General features: G+C 43.1%; 2 protein-coding genes across 6 annotated transcripts; both read left to right on the plus strand.

Moving 5' to 3' along the window:
• Positions 1–63: 63 nt before the first annotated feature.
• Positions 64–8235, plus strand: si:dkey-71l1.1 (uncharacterized protein LOC569883 homolog). 2 transcript variants are annotated; one of them, XM_064350989.1, is made up of 10 exons: positions 64–227; positions 816–1032; positions 1375–1442; positions 1856–1948; positions 2051–2152; positions 2524–2629; positions 2903–3025; positions 3232–3308; positions 4622–4724; positions 4987–8235. In XM_064350989.1, the coding sequence occupies exons 2-10, from the start codon at positions 888–890 to the stop codon at positions 5124–5126; spliced, it is 957 nt and encodes a 318-aa protein (XP_064207059.1). In that variant the 5' UTR covers positions 64–227; positions 816–887; the 3' UTR covers positions 5127–8235. The 2 variants fall into 2 exon arrangements, with proteins under 2 accessions (XP_064207059.1, XP_064207058.1); XM_064350988.1 differs by having other exon boundaries at positions 832–1032.
• Positions 8236–8938: 703 nt separating this feature from the next.
• crfb12 (cytokine receptor family member B12) lies at positions 8939–16151 on the plus strand. 4 transcript variants are annotated; one of them, XM_064350978.1, is made up of 9 exons: positions 8939–9305; positions 10443–10525; positions 10687–10825; positions 11863–11986; positions 12334–12512; positions 12986–13134; positions 13439–13601; positions 14026–14147; positions 14699–16151. In XM_064350978.1, exons 3-9 carry the CDS (start codon positions 10765–10767, stop codon positions 15365–15367), a joined length of 1467 nt encoding a protein of 488 aa, XP_064207048.1. In that variant the 5' UTR covers positions 8939–9305; positions 10443–10525; positions 10687–10764; the 3' UTR covers positions 15368–16151. The 4 variants fall into 4 exon arrangements, with proteins under 4 accessions (XP_064207048.1, XP_064207047.1, XP_064207046.1 ...); XM_064350977.1 differs by having other exon boundaries at positions 8939–10525; XM_064350976.1 differs by lacking the exon at positions 10443–10525 and having other exon boundaries at positions 8940–9305.
• The last annotated feature ends 50 nt before the right edge of the window (positions 16152–16201 follow it).

Consider the following 16201-nt stretch of genomic DNA (forward strand, 5'->3'; position numbering starts at 1 on the left):
AACAAGCAAGTTTCTTTTTAGTTGTGTCTAAAAAAGCGGAACAATATTTTCGTTGGCATTTTCTAGGGGGAATTATTTCTGTGACGATCGACGGGGGAGTGAAGTCGAATTGCACAGTTCCGTTACACAATTTTATACAGAAGCATCTAATTCATATACCGTCTTTGGTGAAGAATCATCTCCGTTGTTGTTATGTGCTTGATATTTGGGCTGTAGCAGACCTAAGCGTAAGTAGAAAGCCAACAAACTGTATTTTATTTTATTTACATCATGCATTTGGGTTGGCATTTCTTCGGCATCTGTCATTGATTGTGAAATTTAAACTACCGATTGTAGCAGTAATAACGGCAGATACCGGTGATGCAAGTACGAGCATCACCACATTGTTTCTTACGTTATTACTGACGTTACAAGGCCAGATAGTAGCTCGATACGACTACTCCCGGCACTACTGCTGATGCTGCAATACAAATGTGAATAATAATAATAATAATAATAACTATTGATTGACTTTCAGCGGTGCCCTTCATTTTAATTCAGATGTTCAAAACTACTCTTACCAATGTTATATTTTAACGTTATATATTACAATTTATTAAGACATTTATTTGCTATAAAGCAAAATATGGCTTTTCTCTTAAGGAAATAGGACTACCTTTCGGATGCTCTGTGTGCTAGGGTATAGACCTTTTCGAACAAGTATTGATTTTTATTTCTGCATCGTCGTGGAGATGCAGAGGCTTTTATACTGATGTATAAATTTGGTACGTTAGTAAGTGTGCGCATGCCATTTAATTCTGAGTTTGCATTGCTAGCAAATATGTTTTGCAGGAGGTGGTAGGTCAGGCAGAAAACACGAGTGTCTATTCCGCCCCCTGCTGGTTTCCATGGGCAGTGTGCTGGCCTTGTCTTCTCGCCCAGGGCGTCAGAACTCACCTTTCCCCCAGGACAGGCCCCACTCCCGATGGGATAGGAGGGATGGTCGCCTTCCAAACCCCGGGAGCTTTGACGAGCTGCACCGTAAATGTAAAGGTTCGTGTTCTATGCAAACAGAAGAACAGGAACCAAAAACATTGCAAGGTTATTCTAACCCAAATCTATTGATTTGATTACATTTAATAATAGAGCTTATGTCCGGCTATTGACTGAAAATGCAATTTCAATTTCATTCCTGTTTTTAGAGATACATTTTTATGATCCTTACAAAATTGTTTTGTTTGAATGCTTAACTGCAGTAAGATTGATGACAATGGACAAATAAAAAAAACGCTATAGTTTGCTATCAGACTGTTTGTCGACGTGAAGTGAATATCCAATGTTGAGGGGGAGACAGACAATGAAATGATCTTTGTATTTTTACTTTTTTACTTTTAGATGTCTTTCCACAGCAGACAGAAGGAGTCAAACTAATTGTGAACAAGACTCTCAGTAGTTTCTTTAAGGTGAGGGGTCAACTTATAGATTATCTCAGCAATTAATTTATGGTGAGGGATCTATTTAATTTCTACATTTTATCACTGATCAAGGATTAAACCTTCTAGACTTATATAGAATACACAGAATATTGTAAGCGATAACTGTGCAGCTGTTCCCTTAATGTATATCAGGCTCTTATGCCAAACTGAGCTAAAAATCTGTCTATCGCGCATGGATTTCAAAATTCTCTGACACATTTAAGTTTACTCCATTGATGGAATGGTATAGGCTACATTTCAAAATAAAATTTTAGCAGTCTACCTATTTTCTGGTTTTTATTCTTTTTGTCAAGCCAATATTTTGGTCTTCCTCAGCATGTACAGTAAATTATTATTGTATTATTAAGCACATACCCATAATTCATTTATCTTGCATCTAGGTCAGCCACACTTTTCATCTAAGTGCCGTGGCACCATCAAATTATCGCTTCCATGTCTCTTACCTGCAGTCGGACACTGACAGTAAAGAAGTGGTAATGTTCTCTGCGTACTATGACAAAGACAAATTGAATTGTAATCTGGCTGTGTGAATGGATTTGTTATTCATCTATATAACTACCTAAAATCTTTCCCAGGACTCCCCCATGCTGATTGGTGAAATGGATTCCTCGGGCAGTTTGAACGCACACTCCTTGTTTCACCTGAGTGAACGAATCAGAGCCAAGGCTGTCTTCCAGGTTAGGCTTAACTGAGATTGTTGCTCTCTCCCTTTCTCTGCTTCAAACAGCCTCACTCTTGTGTTTTCTTTCTGCCACTTTCACCCCTTCTGTCCTTTTCTCTCGCACACTCTCAGGTTCACTCCCATACTCAGTCTTTCTCTCTTTCCTGCTTGTATACGATTTACATTTTTCTCCCTCACTCACACACGGTGTCTCACTCGCTGCCTCACTCTCAAGATCACATTCTTTTTCTCTTGCTCAGTCTTTTACACCCTCCCCATCATTCTCATGGATTCTCTCCCTTTCTCTCCCTCTCTCATCATCACTCACTCCATGGTCCCTCCCTTATGATCTGGCTGTGTTTCTCTCTCTCTCGCTCTCTCTTTCAGACTCAGCAGTCCCAGTTTGTGACCTGGCAGTTCGAGACAGAGTACAGAGGGCGGGACTTCACTGCGGCCGTCACTCTGGCAAATCCGGACATCCTCAGAGAATCTGGTGAGACCCAAGCCACTGGACAATGTAGTGGCAAGACTGAACATCAGGAAGTAACCTCAAACATACACACAATTACCACACACATTAGACCAGCAAGCAATGCAAATTAATGCAAATCAAGCAGGCCTATATATTTTCTGTAGATGCTCATTTGTGTTTGCGTCCAATTTAATCAAATTTTAATGATTTAATAGTTATCCTTTGTTGCTGGGCATGTGCATGTGTGCATGTGTTTATATGTTTTTTGCATTGTATCTGTTTCCCTGTGGACAGTGATCATGGTGGCACACTTCCTGCAGAGTGTGTCCTCACAGCTGGTCCTGGGAGGGGAGCTGGTATACCACCGCGGTCGTTCTGAAGAAGGTGGCATTCTCACACTGGCTGGCCAGTATTCAGGTAAAGACACTGACTGGGAAAAGCTTTTTTTTTTTAGCTTATAGAAACATTTTTAGAATAATTTCATTTTCGGAGCGGGTTCCATTGAATTACTGTCTTCGCTTAAATATTTTTTTAGTCAAAAAAGAAAAATAATGAGTGACAACAAGCCATTGTCACTTTTTATCTTCTGTGTTTTTTTTAATCTGGGAACTGATTTTCATCAGGGCCAAACTGGGTGGCAACACTGAATGCAGGTAAAGGAGGTGCACATGCCAGCTACTACCACCGAGCCAATAAACAGGTATGTTTGTCATACAGCCAGTGACTCAGGCAGGCATGCTGGGAACTGCAGGAGTTTAAAATGGCTACTTGTGCATTTGTCATTAAATCAGTGAGTCATTGTCTATGTGGCAGCATCACTATTCATAGTGAAACTGAGGAGCAATCAGATGATGTATGATTAAGGTTTTACTTATTACAAAATTGGGAACAGTTCAGTCATCTAATGAGGGACTGATATGGGAGATTCTCAGAGCAGGCTGGTGCAGCATTGTGCCAGGCCTACACGATATGCCAAACGTGTCTGGAACACCCCTTGGTACCCTCTGGGGCTGTTTTTCATGGTTTGGGCTTAGTTCCAGTGAAGGCAAATCTTAATGCAATGACATTCTAGACGATTTTGTTCTTCCAACTCTGTGGCAGCAGTTTGGGAAAGGCCCTTTCCTGTTTCTGCATGGCAATGCCCCCGGGCATATAGGAACGGTTTTGTCGAGATTTGTGTGGCAGAACTTGACTGGCCTGCAAATAGCCCAGACCTCAACCCCATCTAACACCTTTGGGATCATTTGGAAAGCCGACTGTGAGTAAGACCTATTTGCCTAATCAGTGCCCGACCTCACTGATGCTCTTCTGGCTGAATGGAAGCAAATCCCTGCAGCAATGCTCCAACATCTAGCATAAAGCCTTCCCAGAACAGTGGAAGTTGTTATAGCAGCAAAGTGAGAAACAACTCCATATTAATGCCCATAATTTTGGATGAGATGTTGGATGTCAGTGTCTACATACTTATGGCTATCTTGAATAGCACTGGGGCTAGTTTGCCCAAAGCAATGTATTGTATTTCCTTTTTGAACATTTTAATCGCCTATTTTGTCTTTTTGCCAGACTTGTATAGATTATTTTCATTGAGGGATTTACATTTATATCACTGTGATGTCCTTCGTCCATTCAGGAGCGTGTAGATTAGCGTGTGCGCGGTGGAGGTGAGCTAGGCATGTGCTGCCAGCTGCTGTCTCTTCTGACTCTGCAGCTGTGCTGTGCAGCCATTGCGCTAAAAGCAGACTGTATTTCAGCAGATACAGGCTGACTGCGCACACCTGATCTACCAGCAGAATGACTGTTGAACAACGAGGCAGGAATGCCTTCCTTGTTTTCTGTTGCCCCGCAGTACTTCTGAGCCAGTGCTGAAGCTGGATACACCATCGAGGAACCCACAACACCTTTTCTTTGTGGGCTACAACAACTGCCCAGTCTAAATTCACTTTTATTACTGGTGTATTTTGCTGAAAACTACTCAAAAATTTTCTTCGGCTAAAGTGCTATGTTTACCCTCAGATTCAGGTGGGGGTGGAATTTGAGGCGAGCACCAGAACTCAGGAGACCACGTTCTCCTTTGGCTACCAGATGGATCTTCCTGAAGCCAACATGGTCTTCAGAGGTAAGGGCGGCGTCGCTTTCATAAGCACTTAATCTCCCAGCCACACCTTTGCATTTTAGGATTGCAGTTAGAATGCAAGGGGATTTATTTTGTTTTTCATTGTCTGAAAATGATAAGCTATTTTAACCACAAGCCCTTGCATACTTAGGAACTATTTTAACCGTGAACACTTGCGTACTGTTCTGCGGCTTGCAGACAACACATTGGACTGTGGTCACGTTGGAATCCACTTGCCCTAACAGCACTGATGCTCCTCCCGTAGGGATGCTGGACAGCCGGTGCATCATCGGCGGCGTCCTGGAGAAGCGGCTGTCCCCACTGCCCGCCACCTTAATCATGGGAGCCTTCGTTAATCACCGTGGAGACAAGCTGCAGTGCGGGCTGGGGGTGAACGTCGGGTAGGCCGTCGCGGCACGGGAGGGCAGGAGAGGGGCCAAGCCTCTGTGAGACTCAGGCCAGCGCCAATGTGTACTCTAAGACTGGTGAAAAAAACGCCCGGTGCCTCCCTCCCTAGAGGGCCAGTGTAATGGAGCCCCACAGCCTCTCCCTGGGGCTCTTCCTAGATGCCCCTCAGTGTGCTCCCTGCTGTCCCTAACCCCCATAACTACCAGGGAGGCTGTCTATGGTCTGCAGGCAGGGCAGGGTGGGGGGGATGGAGATGTGGTATGGCTCTGTCTGGCGATAATGGGCCTTCTCTAATGGCGAGCTATAGACTGTGCCTGCTATCCAGCCCAATTTCTTAAGTAGACCTTTGCAAGGTGCCCTCTGTGTTGGACACTGCAGGGTAATGCACATCCAAAGGACACAGCGCATCCAGGCTTTCAGCCAGGGACCAATCAGGAGAACCCCTTTGAGCTGTCACTCCGCCACCCTGTGCCCCACCACATCCCCGCACTTCTATGTACATGAAGCGGAGCTTTGTAGCCATTTCATTCGTTTTTTTTCCTATGTTTATAGTAAGCCAGTGTGAATTCCCGATCCCCGCCCCTATTGTTCCTTGAGTTGGACCGTGAAGTGCACATGGTCCTCTAAAAGTTAAGAGGCTGACCCTAGGACGAATTCCTCGCAATTCATGCAGAACCCATGCAAATTGTTGTTTGAGTTGGACCGTGAAGTGCACATGGTCCTCTGAAAGTTAAAAGGTGGACCCTAGGACGAATTCCCCGCAGTTCATGCAGAATCCATGCAAATTGTTGTAAGGATGTATGTGCCTAACAAAGTAGGTATTTTAAATGGTTCCAGCTTCTTGTGTTTACTTCAATACGTATTGTGTGAAAGAGCATTGAAAGGGGTTTCAGGTAACCTATAGGGTTTGGTGTAACTTTAGCTTCAAGGAAACACGAGAGTGTTTATTCGTGTGGTTATGTGTTCCTGAGGGTAAACAACCATCTAGCCTCTCTATCAATCTGAAATGGATTGTTGTGTTATGGTCCCACCCACCTATTTGCTAAGGCCTACAGCAAATTTGTGGTTTACACCCTGCTGCTTTTTTTTTTGCTTTTGTAATTTACCAGAACTTCTATTATTTTCCAGGCCATGTGGGGAAATGTTTTTGAAAATGTCTGGCTGTAGAATAGGATAAATTAGTGCAATAATTATTTATGATGTCAGGTTGCCAGACCTTGCATATAAAGGATCAACAGGGATCAAATAAGCACTGGATATGTTTTAGCTCAATAAGACTTGACAATTTAATTAGTACCATGTTTGTAATGGGCTATTGAGTGTGGAAAAGCGAGGGGGGGCAGTTGTTGGTGACTCCTGGATCTGTTCAGCATCCCAGCTTTATCATCCACATTGATTGTTTGTAAACCTGCGTACACTGTGTCCGAGTGCAATTTGGCATGACTGGCAAAACCCTCAACTGGTATCTGACAATGTAATACGTCATGGTATTGTCCTCCAGAATACGTACATTTCAAGTTGATTGCATGTTAAAGCGACATCTTAAATGATAATGAGGTTTTCAAGTAGCGAATCCAGCTGAGGCGGTTTCAGTGACTGGGTATGAATTTGAGTGAACCTGTGCCAGGACTGTCATGGGGCAGCGTGTGATTTGCCGTGTCATTGCTCAGAGAGGGTTCCCTTTGGCTCCGCACTTCTCACATTATTACTCGGCTTCTGCTTGATTGGATGCCGCTTGCTGCACTCATGTCAGTGACAAGATAGGTCCTCGGTGCCAGTTTAAGGGATTAGGGAGAAAAGAAAAATGGGAATAAAAAGTTGCTTATGGTAACATGGAAATTTGAATGCATAAGCACCAGTTGTGTTTCTGAGAACGGACTCATTGCTGCATTTGCAACTTATTTTGGCTTATGTTGCTCATTCTGGAAACAAAAACATTAAGTTAAGTACAGTTTAGCCCATCGGTTTATTTATGTATTTTACTTTAAAAATATTACAGTGTAAAACTACATTTTGAGGTACTCCATACATACAAGATATCTAATATAATCCCACTAACCAGTATACAGTATATTCAATTTATTTTAAATCAGACTTATTGGTACATAGCCTATGTTTATTGTTTGAAGTCAACATGTTTTGGTTCTCCCGCAATAAAAAGGCGGTTTTAGTGTGATTTACAAACAAGTGGTATGTATATATATATATATATATATATATATATATATATGGCCGGTCTTTGAAGTGGTCTATTCATCAACTAATCAAATCAATCGATTGCATAATGACCGTTCATACGAAAGGAACACCACATTGGTAGAGTTTTAATTACTTAAAAAGACTAGAACCTAATCAATTATTCCTACAGGCTTTTAGGTAAATACTGTAAAAAAAAAAAACAAATAAAAATACCCATAACAATAGTTGTCAACAGAATCATGAAACTTAATAGATTACATAATGATATATTAGCAAAGCAAATTTATCAGGAAAATTAGGAAAGTGGTGTTGTGTTCTATTTATTCATGCCTGTGTGATGCTTTAATATTTAAACCTGCCATTCGGTCTAATGTTATTGTTCCACATTCCCCCAACCAACGACCATTTTGCTCTACCAGCCACGCAGTACTACAACAGAGCTTGCGCTGTAGGGAAGAGAGACATACCTCTCGCTGATGTCAGCCGGTCCCCTGTGAGGGTCTGGTGCATCGGTGGGAGCAGCAGAACACAGTGCTGCGGTGCTAATGTGAGGAAGCATACCAAACCGAAGCCCTACCGAACCTGGCATGTCTCAGCGCTTGTGGCGAGCTCCATTGCTGACTGAACCCTTCTTGAGAAAGGCGGACCGATTCAGTACACGAAGATTGAATCCCTGTAAACACATTTTAAATGGTTGAGTCACCCCCCCCCCCCCCATCCAAATAAATTTTATTATTAATTTTAAGACACCTTAAGTTTCAGTTGGTTGTCTGGATGGATGTTTAGTGGGCCAGTTTTCAGCATTTGCACCACAACTTGAATGTGTGGCCACACTTAAGGTTTAACTAATGATTTGTGATGGACGTGTAAATATTTTAAACTAATAAATGAAAGTTATTTATTTGGATATGGTGTGTGTCTTTTTGCTCTGGCAGTAGTAGTCCATGGAACATAGAAAATAAATATGCGCTACTGTATGTGCGCAACAGTAAATAAAATTATCTCAAATTTGCCGACTGTAGATGCAGGAAATATTATGTCTGGTGTGCTTACACGTTGAGTTAACTTCATACACCCTCTTTCCTCCACCCGCTGTATTTAGGGGACATAATGATCTGTATGGATCTGGAGCATTCATTTTCAGTAGTGTGTCTTTTGTATGTGTACATACAATAAAGGTAATCTGTGACAGAGAGCTCACCAGATTATTCTTTTGCTGCCTTTCTTGCTTTGTTGGTTCCTTGCCCGCTGGGCATGCGATTCAAAAGGCATGAAACAGCTGAAGCTCAAAAATAGTACATCAGACAAAGCGAGGCGCAACAGGTGACATTTGCCTTAGTAGTCCCACATCATTGGCTGCTCGGAGGGGTTGTCTAACCTGGGAAACAGGAAGTTCTTGATTCCATCCTTGTGCATGGAAAAAGGTAGCATATAAGAAGCGGTGTGTACGGCCCCATGGATGGGGAGCAAGTGGGGGAGGCGTTTGTGTGTGTCTGCGTGTGTCTCATCGGGGCTTTGGTTCCTTAGGAACCACACGCTCATAGCCTGCTCGCACGGGTGTAAAAATAAGCCTGAAAGGAGCGCAAAAACTATCTGCGGTGAATCACACAACAACACCCACGCCCTAACCTGACGTGTCCTGCTCGAGGAGCCTCAGCGCACGCTGCACGCCTGCGTTTGCCCGTGGGCCCTGCGCCCAGCCCGCTGCGCAAGCCGCGTGCTGATGACTGCCGATACCGGGCAGGTGACGCTCTCCGGTACCATTCCACCCCCCAGGGCAAGGGATGACTCTGAGCTGTCGTGCCCGAGACGGCCAACCCACATGCAAATTTTCTGTTGCCCCTCCCACTCCTTCACATTGACTCTACAAACAGTTTCTATGGAATGCGCGGTCCGGCCCCCGTGACAGACGCGATCGGAAGGCAAACACAGCAGCACGTCGGCCGGAGCGGTGCGAAACCCAGCCTGCGAAGCCAGGTGAGTTTAACGCCCCCCCCCCCCTCCCCCCGAGGGGCTCCACTTCTGCATCCACTCCGGAGAGATTTCCTCCGTTTCTCTTCTCCTGGCAGCCTCCTTTGATCTTTTATGTTGTCTGTCAAAAAGCTTTTAACGCTCAGGAACATTGTCTCTGCATACAGTTAAATGCAAAGGTATTGGGACTGGTATTGGGATTTGTTGTTTTGGCTCTGTACTCCAGCACATTGGATTTGAAATTAAACAATGAATATGAGACTCACGTGCGGACTGTCAGCTTTAATTTAAGGGTATTTGCATCAGTATTGGGCAAACTATACTTTTGCATCTAACTGTACACTCCAAACAAAGCAATACAGGAGAGTGGTTTTTGTTACTTTTGATATCAGTGGTCGTAATTTATCAAAAATTTCAAAAAGTGTAAAAACTGTATTGTAACTCACTCTGGATGAGAGTACTCGTTAAATGCCAGTAAAGTAAAACAAAGCAAAGCTAACAGTGCTTTGGCAGTGCATGCATTATTTCCAAATATTTTTGGTGTTAGACTTGCCACCCATGTGGCGTGTGGGTGATATGACAGTGAATACAAATACCTGTGTTAATTTGAGTTACCTGTGTTAATCAGCTCGCTGGCTTTTTTCCATGACATTCCCCATCACCGGTTATTAAACTGCATTAATTACCTGTGAAAATATGCACTGTAATCACAGCAGTCAGATTGACACTGGTCATTATTGCTAAATGATTGCGTCAACTAAGTGCTTTGGATACCACGACTACGTATTCTGCTTTGACTTTAAATTTCTCCACAAGCTAATTAAATTATACAGGTATCAGGCTGAGGTGTCAGCTATGACACTTGGACAAGAATGTCACCAAACATTGTCGGGCAAAATGTTCTAGAAAGTACTCCCCGAACTGAAGTGCTCACCATAAGCACAGCCTTGTCACTTTTGTCCCACCAGGGGCAGGGTGGGGTTCAGTTGTCCAAGCGTTGCTTGTGTTTCCACAGAACAGGTTTCTCCCACAGCCATAAGAGACACCCGTAGGCTACAAGCTGTCATCGGTGAGACATACACCTGACCTTAGATTGATGCTTTTTCTTTTCCGCTCTTTTCTGCATGACTGTGTTGACCGTAGGGTGTCTTTGCCTTACTGGTTCGCAGGTGAGCATGCAGATGTCAGCTGCAGTGCTGCTTGCTCAGGTCGCATTGATTCCAGAGGTACAATTGCTGATTCCAAGTCATGGAGAAACAGAAAAAGCAGAAATGCGGGACATTTGGGAAAGAACATTTTAATTAAAAACCATGCAAGTTTGTTGAATCTATGTTGTAATGTGTTTATCTTTTGAAAGAAAATACCTATTGTTTGTCTGTTCATGAAGCTGGAGAGCCATTTGCCATGACACTCCATTGGCTGGGCTGATGTCAGGGAACAGCAGGCAGCTGGACTCCCTGATCCAATGAGCTGGTCCTCCATCACTGGTCTCACCTGCCTGCTGTGCTGCGTTGTGTTGTCAGCTGGTAAGCCCCTCCCTCCGGGAGGTGTTTTCCATGAACTGCATTTGAGCAAATGACCCGTTTGCACTCTTCCTGGAGATGTTTAGTCAATGTTGCTGATGAACCTTGTAGCAGGGCATTCTATCATTTCAAGAGAGCAGGGGCCTGGGTCAGGAAGCAGGATAACTGAGTAAAACCTGGAACAGCTCTTTTTACTTACATTACATTACATTACAGGCATTTAGCAGACGCTCTTGTCCAGAGCGACTTACACAACTTTTTACATAGCATTTTACATTGTATCCATTTATGCAGCTGGATATATACTGAAGCAATTCCGGTTAAGTACCTTGCTCAAGGGTACAGTGTCCTTACCCGGGAATCGAACCTGCGACCTTTCGGTTACAAGCCCAGTTCCTTACCCACTGTGCAACCCATCTTCAACCCATATTTCAGGTTTGGAAGTGTTCTTGGTTTTACACGGTGCAGTTATCCAGCTAACTCAGTAATCCTGCTTCCTAACACAGGCCCGTGGACCTTTGGTGATGCGGCTATGTCACTACTCCTTAAATTTAAAGCTATTGTGCTGTGACATTAAAAACCAGCATCTGCAAACTAAGCTTTTTCTCCCCCAAAACAACTCACTCAAACCAAAGAGAATATATTTCTAACAAGATACCTACATATAAAGCAAGAAAGCAGCAACCATTTGCATGATTTGTACTTGTCTGTTTGTATTCTTGTGTTTATTGTTGTAACAATGTTTATGCTGCCTTCTTGGCCAGGTCACTCTTGAAAAAGAGATTTTAATCTCAATGAGACTTTAACCTGGTTAAATAAAGGATATATATATATATGATATCATTCATCTCAGAATAACCATTTCTTTGCTCTTTGTTTCTTGTTCCTCTCAATGAGGAACAATTAACTAAAATATACAATTAGTCTTTTCATTTTTCCAAGCGCTATGCTGTTTTGTGGACTATTTTGTGCTGCAGAGTATTTGAATGGAATAACCTCTCACCCTCCCACTGTCATATCTGTGTTTGTATTGTCTGCAGGCAGGGTGTCTCCCCCACAGAACCTGAGCGTGACATTTCTGGATTTCAGGGGTGAGGTGAACTGGTCCCCTGGTATAGGAAACCCACCAGGAACCACATACACTGTGGAAATGCTGCCTATTGGGTTAGTCTGAAAGCTTCAGTACACTGGTTATGACCTGATTATAGGTATGTGTGTAAGTAGCCACTGTGCCACACTCCCCACTAGTAATCAATTGCAGTCATGTCACACATAAGCACAAAGGCAAATATACATTGTATAGTCTGTGAGTGACAGATATTGGATGCCTTGGCACCCACTTCTCTGCATACACACACACACACATGCGCAAACCCTTTGAGCAACAGAGACAGATACCAATTATCCAGTGACTGTGGCCCAGCCTTACACTTTTGAAATAGTCAAAGTGGCACCATAGCACAGTACAGATGTGTGACAAGTGTTTTATTGCCTTCTCTGTTTTTTCACAGAAGCAAGAGTTGGAGTCGATTGGAGACGTGCACTGACATAGAATCCACCACATGCCATCTCATCTTTAACCTGACTATGAATGACCTGTTGGACTCCTATTACATCCGGGTCAAAGCCTCATGGGGAGGGAACAGCTCCAGCTGGTTCGGCCTGGACACCGTCCAGCCATATGGGAACAGTGAGTTTCATGCCCGTTTTCATTAGAAAACCCATTGTCAATGTGAAACAATTCTTCACACAGCCTTGCTGTTTTCTGTTCTCTCTATACAGTATATGTCTATAGGGCATCTGTAATTGCTATGTACATGTCCACATGTTATTTTACATGTATAGTGCAGACTGTAAGATTTTGGACAGTAAGTCAGTTTTTCTTGTTTTGGTTCTGTACTCCAGCGCATTGGTTGAAGTGCAGACTGTTAACTTTAATTTGAGGATATTTTTGCCTATTACACTAAGAAAGCTATAACGTAATGGCTTATGTGAAAGCTTATTAATAAGCATACTATACACCTCCAGCCAAACTGTCCCAGTTAGTTTCTTTTTTCCTCAGAGAAGTCTATATGGGGAGCCCTCTGAGAGGGAGTGAATGCTTTTGATTATGGTGTGACTCTGAATCTGAATCTGATTTCAGCCCTAACTCTGTCCTAACAGCTCTGCTGAGTGCCCCGACCCTGAATTTGTCTGTCCAGGAGACAGATATATTTGTGCACATCCGCATGCCCCAGCTTGTTCTCTCTGTGCTGCCCAAACTGAGATACAAGGTCCGGGTCTCTGAGGGAGCCAGTGGAGATGACGAAAAGGTTAACTTCGCCGTGCCCATTGACAAGTTTATGAGATCTGTAAGGCATCCTGGCAAGGCATCTCAGATGCGCTGCTTTCAGATTAAGATAATATACCTAATATATCTAGAATCACGGTTTTTTCTGAAACTTAAAGTCAGCAGTGCACTGATATGATTCACAGTGGACCTAAATAAGTTTGAACAGCTTTGCGTTATCAAAGTGCGTAAAAATGCGTTAAAAAAAATGCAGATGCTATTAAGTGATTTTGAAGTTGATGCTTGAGTGTGTAAGAAAATGGCCTTACTTGACTTTACATGTGCAGTGTGAGATGCTCAGAGAGTCCTCCTATGTGTGCAAAATCCTGAGCCTGGGCCAGCGGTACTGTGTCAGGGCCTCCGCCATCCACAGACAGCAGCAGACTAAACCACACCTCTCCTCAGTGAAGTGTGTGGACGTGCCTGACAATACCACAGGTTTGCGAAAAGGTTTGTGCTGCCTCAACGCATACTGTCATAATGTTGTGTCAGGATATCCATTAAATGCTGAAAAGTGAAGCCTAGTCAAAGCAACTGAGAATCCTGAAGAGATTTAGCAAATGTATGAATTAGTAGAGTGTGCAAAAATGACATTTAATGGAGGAAAAGTTTTAAAACAAAACTACAATGGAGCTCCAAAACCTTTGTTTTGAACAATAAGCAACAATTTAGCTTGTTGAGACAGCAGGCATATAATTCAAGTGGACCTAGATTTATAGGCCACCTGTTACAGTCTGAACAGTCACTTGTGAACAGCAATTTCAGAATTAAGTTTAATTATTGAAACTTTTCATTTAAAACTTTAATTAAGGAGAGTGACTTGGAGCATGGAAGGGGAAGCGTGTCTGAAGTTTACTCTCGTCTTGTTCCATAGATATACTGAAGCATATAGGTATGGCAACCTTAGCATTGCTGCTGGTCATAATTGGCGTCATCATAACACCCATGTACATTTACATGAAGCCGAAGGCATCAGATCTCACACCCAGTTCACTGGTAGGTATAACACCGTGCACATTACCATACTGACCATCATCATCCAGCAGCCATGATTAGCCTGTTAGCACACATGGCTTGCATGAAGACATAGATCTCAATTAAGTGGTTAAAGCCCTTACATCACGTATATCTTTCTAACAGTCCACAATCTCATTGTTTTTTCTTTGAACTGCATGAATATTTTTAAAATTATTTATTTATTTATTTATTTATTGCATATTCTTGATGCATCCAATGACTTTATGAAAAAATGAAAAAAAAATATCAATGCTCATGACCTCTGCTACTTTTTAATTCTTAGGCCAATAGCTCACAGAGTTACAGATACTATTGGGGTTGCCAGAAAATCCTATCTAATGTGAAATAATCTGCCTATCGAATAGACAATTACTTGTGAGTTCCTATTATGTTCATAAAAGCAAAAATGGCAGTGATATAGTGATATTTTCAATCAAACATGTCAGTGCGAAATCGGTGACAATTGCCAGTTTAGCTGAAACGGCCAGAAGTGCCAACACTGATGGAACTGCTGTGTCTCTCTTGAACAGAAAGTAGTTGGCGGAGCTAGCAGGATCTTGATGGCCATTCCAGCTGAAGCTCCGTCCCCCTTGGTGCGTGTCATCACCCCTTCCCTCAGGAGTGGCATGACATTGCAAGAGTACCCGTCATCCTGCAACTGCGGTTACGAATGCAGGGTTCCCATTTCCTGCTCGGTGCAAACCGCTGATTTTCCCCTGCCTGCGGCAGATGAGGAGGAACTGGAAGAGCAACATCTCTCACCCTGCCCGTATGCTGGGACGTTGGATGAGGAAGTACAGGGGAATGACATTTTGGAGGGGGAGACTCACAGCGCAAGGCTGCTTTCGGGAGAAAGGGACTGGCAGCTAGACCGGGGTCCCTCTTGCCTGGATGTGCCAATGACTAGCCTGAGCTTGTGTCTGGACTCTGGAGAACCATGGGAAAGCTGTGGAGAGAGTGACAGTATCAGCACAGAAGGAGAGGAGACGGACGTAGGAGCGAAGCTTCTGGGTCAGTCCCAGAGGAATTCTGCTGGGGACCTGTCCAGTTCACTGGAGACCCTTGCTGAGCCTGACCCTAGCTCCATCTACCCCACTGGGTATGAGCCCCACTTCAGTCCAACCTCGTGTGAACCCAACTCCTCTGCCTGCTCCCCCTCACCTACGTTTGGACAGTCAGTGTTGTATTTAAAGAGGTGACCAGAGAAACATCACCAGTGGAAGGATTTAGAGGACTGTGGAAGGAGGCCAATTTAAGTTGGGTTTAGTGCCATTACATAAATTGCATTGATGCTCTTAGCAGAAGTAAATTATAAAGCGAGGGGAACTTTGGAAAGTGGAATTACTTGTTGGATTAGTACATCAGAAGATCAGTATCAAAACTGCTGTGACATATTGCACTGGAAATGTTTACCTGGAAGCCATTTGATGAAGCCAGTCTACAGTACCTTTATTTACCTAATCTTCTGAAAGACATGCAATGTCATCCAATTATTTCTGAGGAGATATAATGAATGAGAAGATGTTGCATTGTGGTTCCTGATTGAAAATGTGATTTTAATGATCTGCCTCCGTGTGTGTGTGTGTGTGTGTGTGTGAGTGCGTGCGTGCGTGTATGTATGTGTGTGCATATGTGCGTGTGTATGTGTGCGAATGTGTGTGTGTGTGTGCATACAAATTATTTATGTTTACACATGGCTCCTTGCCTAAGGCCTGCGATTGAGACTGCTATTATTTGCATTGCATTTGTTACCGAGAGACCTGTGGCTAACTGGTAAAATTCATTACGCAGTGCTGAGATGGACAGAATTAGGGTGCTGTTTTCTAGACTGTACAAAAAATGAAGATATATTTTATGATATGGAATATATAATACTGTTTACACCTAAATATACTTGAAAATATATAATATTATAAACATATTGCTAAATATAAAGCAAAATAAATGTGTTCACATTAAAGGGACAGAAGCTTGTCTATTTTTCACATTGCGTACCACATATTATACATAAAAGTGGTTGTACCAAGACAGAA

Source organism: Anguilla rostrata, chromosome 9 (assembly GCF_018555375.3).
Source record: "Anguilla rostrata isolate EN2019 chromosome 9, ASM1855537v3, whole genome shotgun sequence".
In the NCBI taxonomy this organism is placed as follows: domain Eukaryota; kingdom Metazoa; phylum Chordata; class Actinopteri; order Anguilliformes; family Anguillidae; genus Anguilla; species Anguilla rostrata.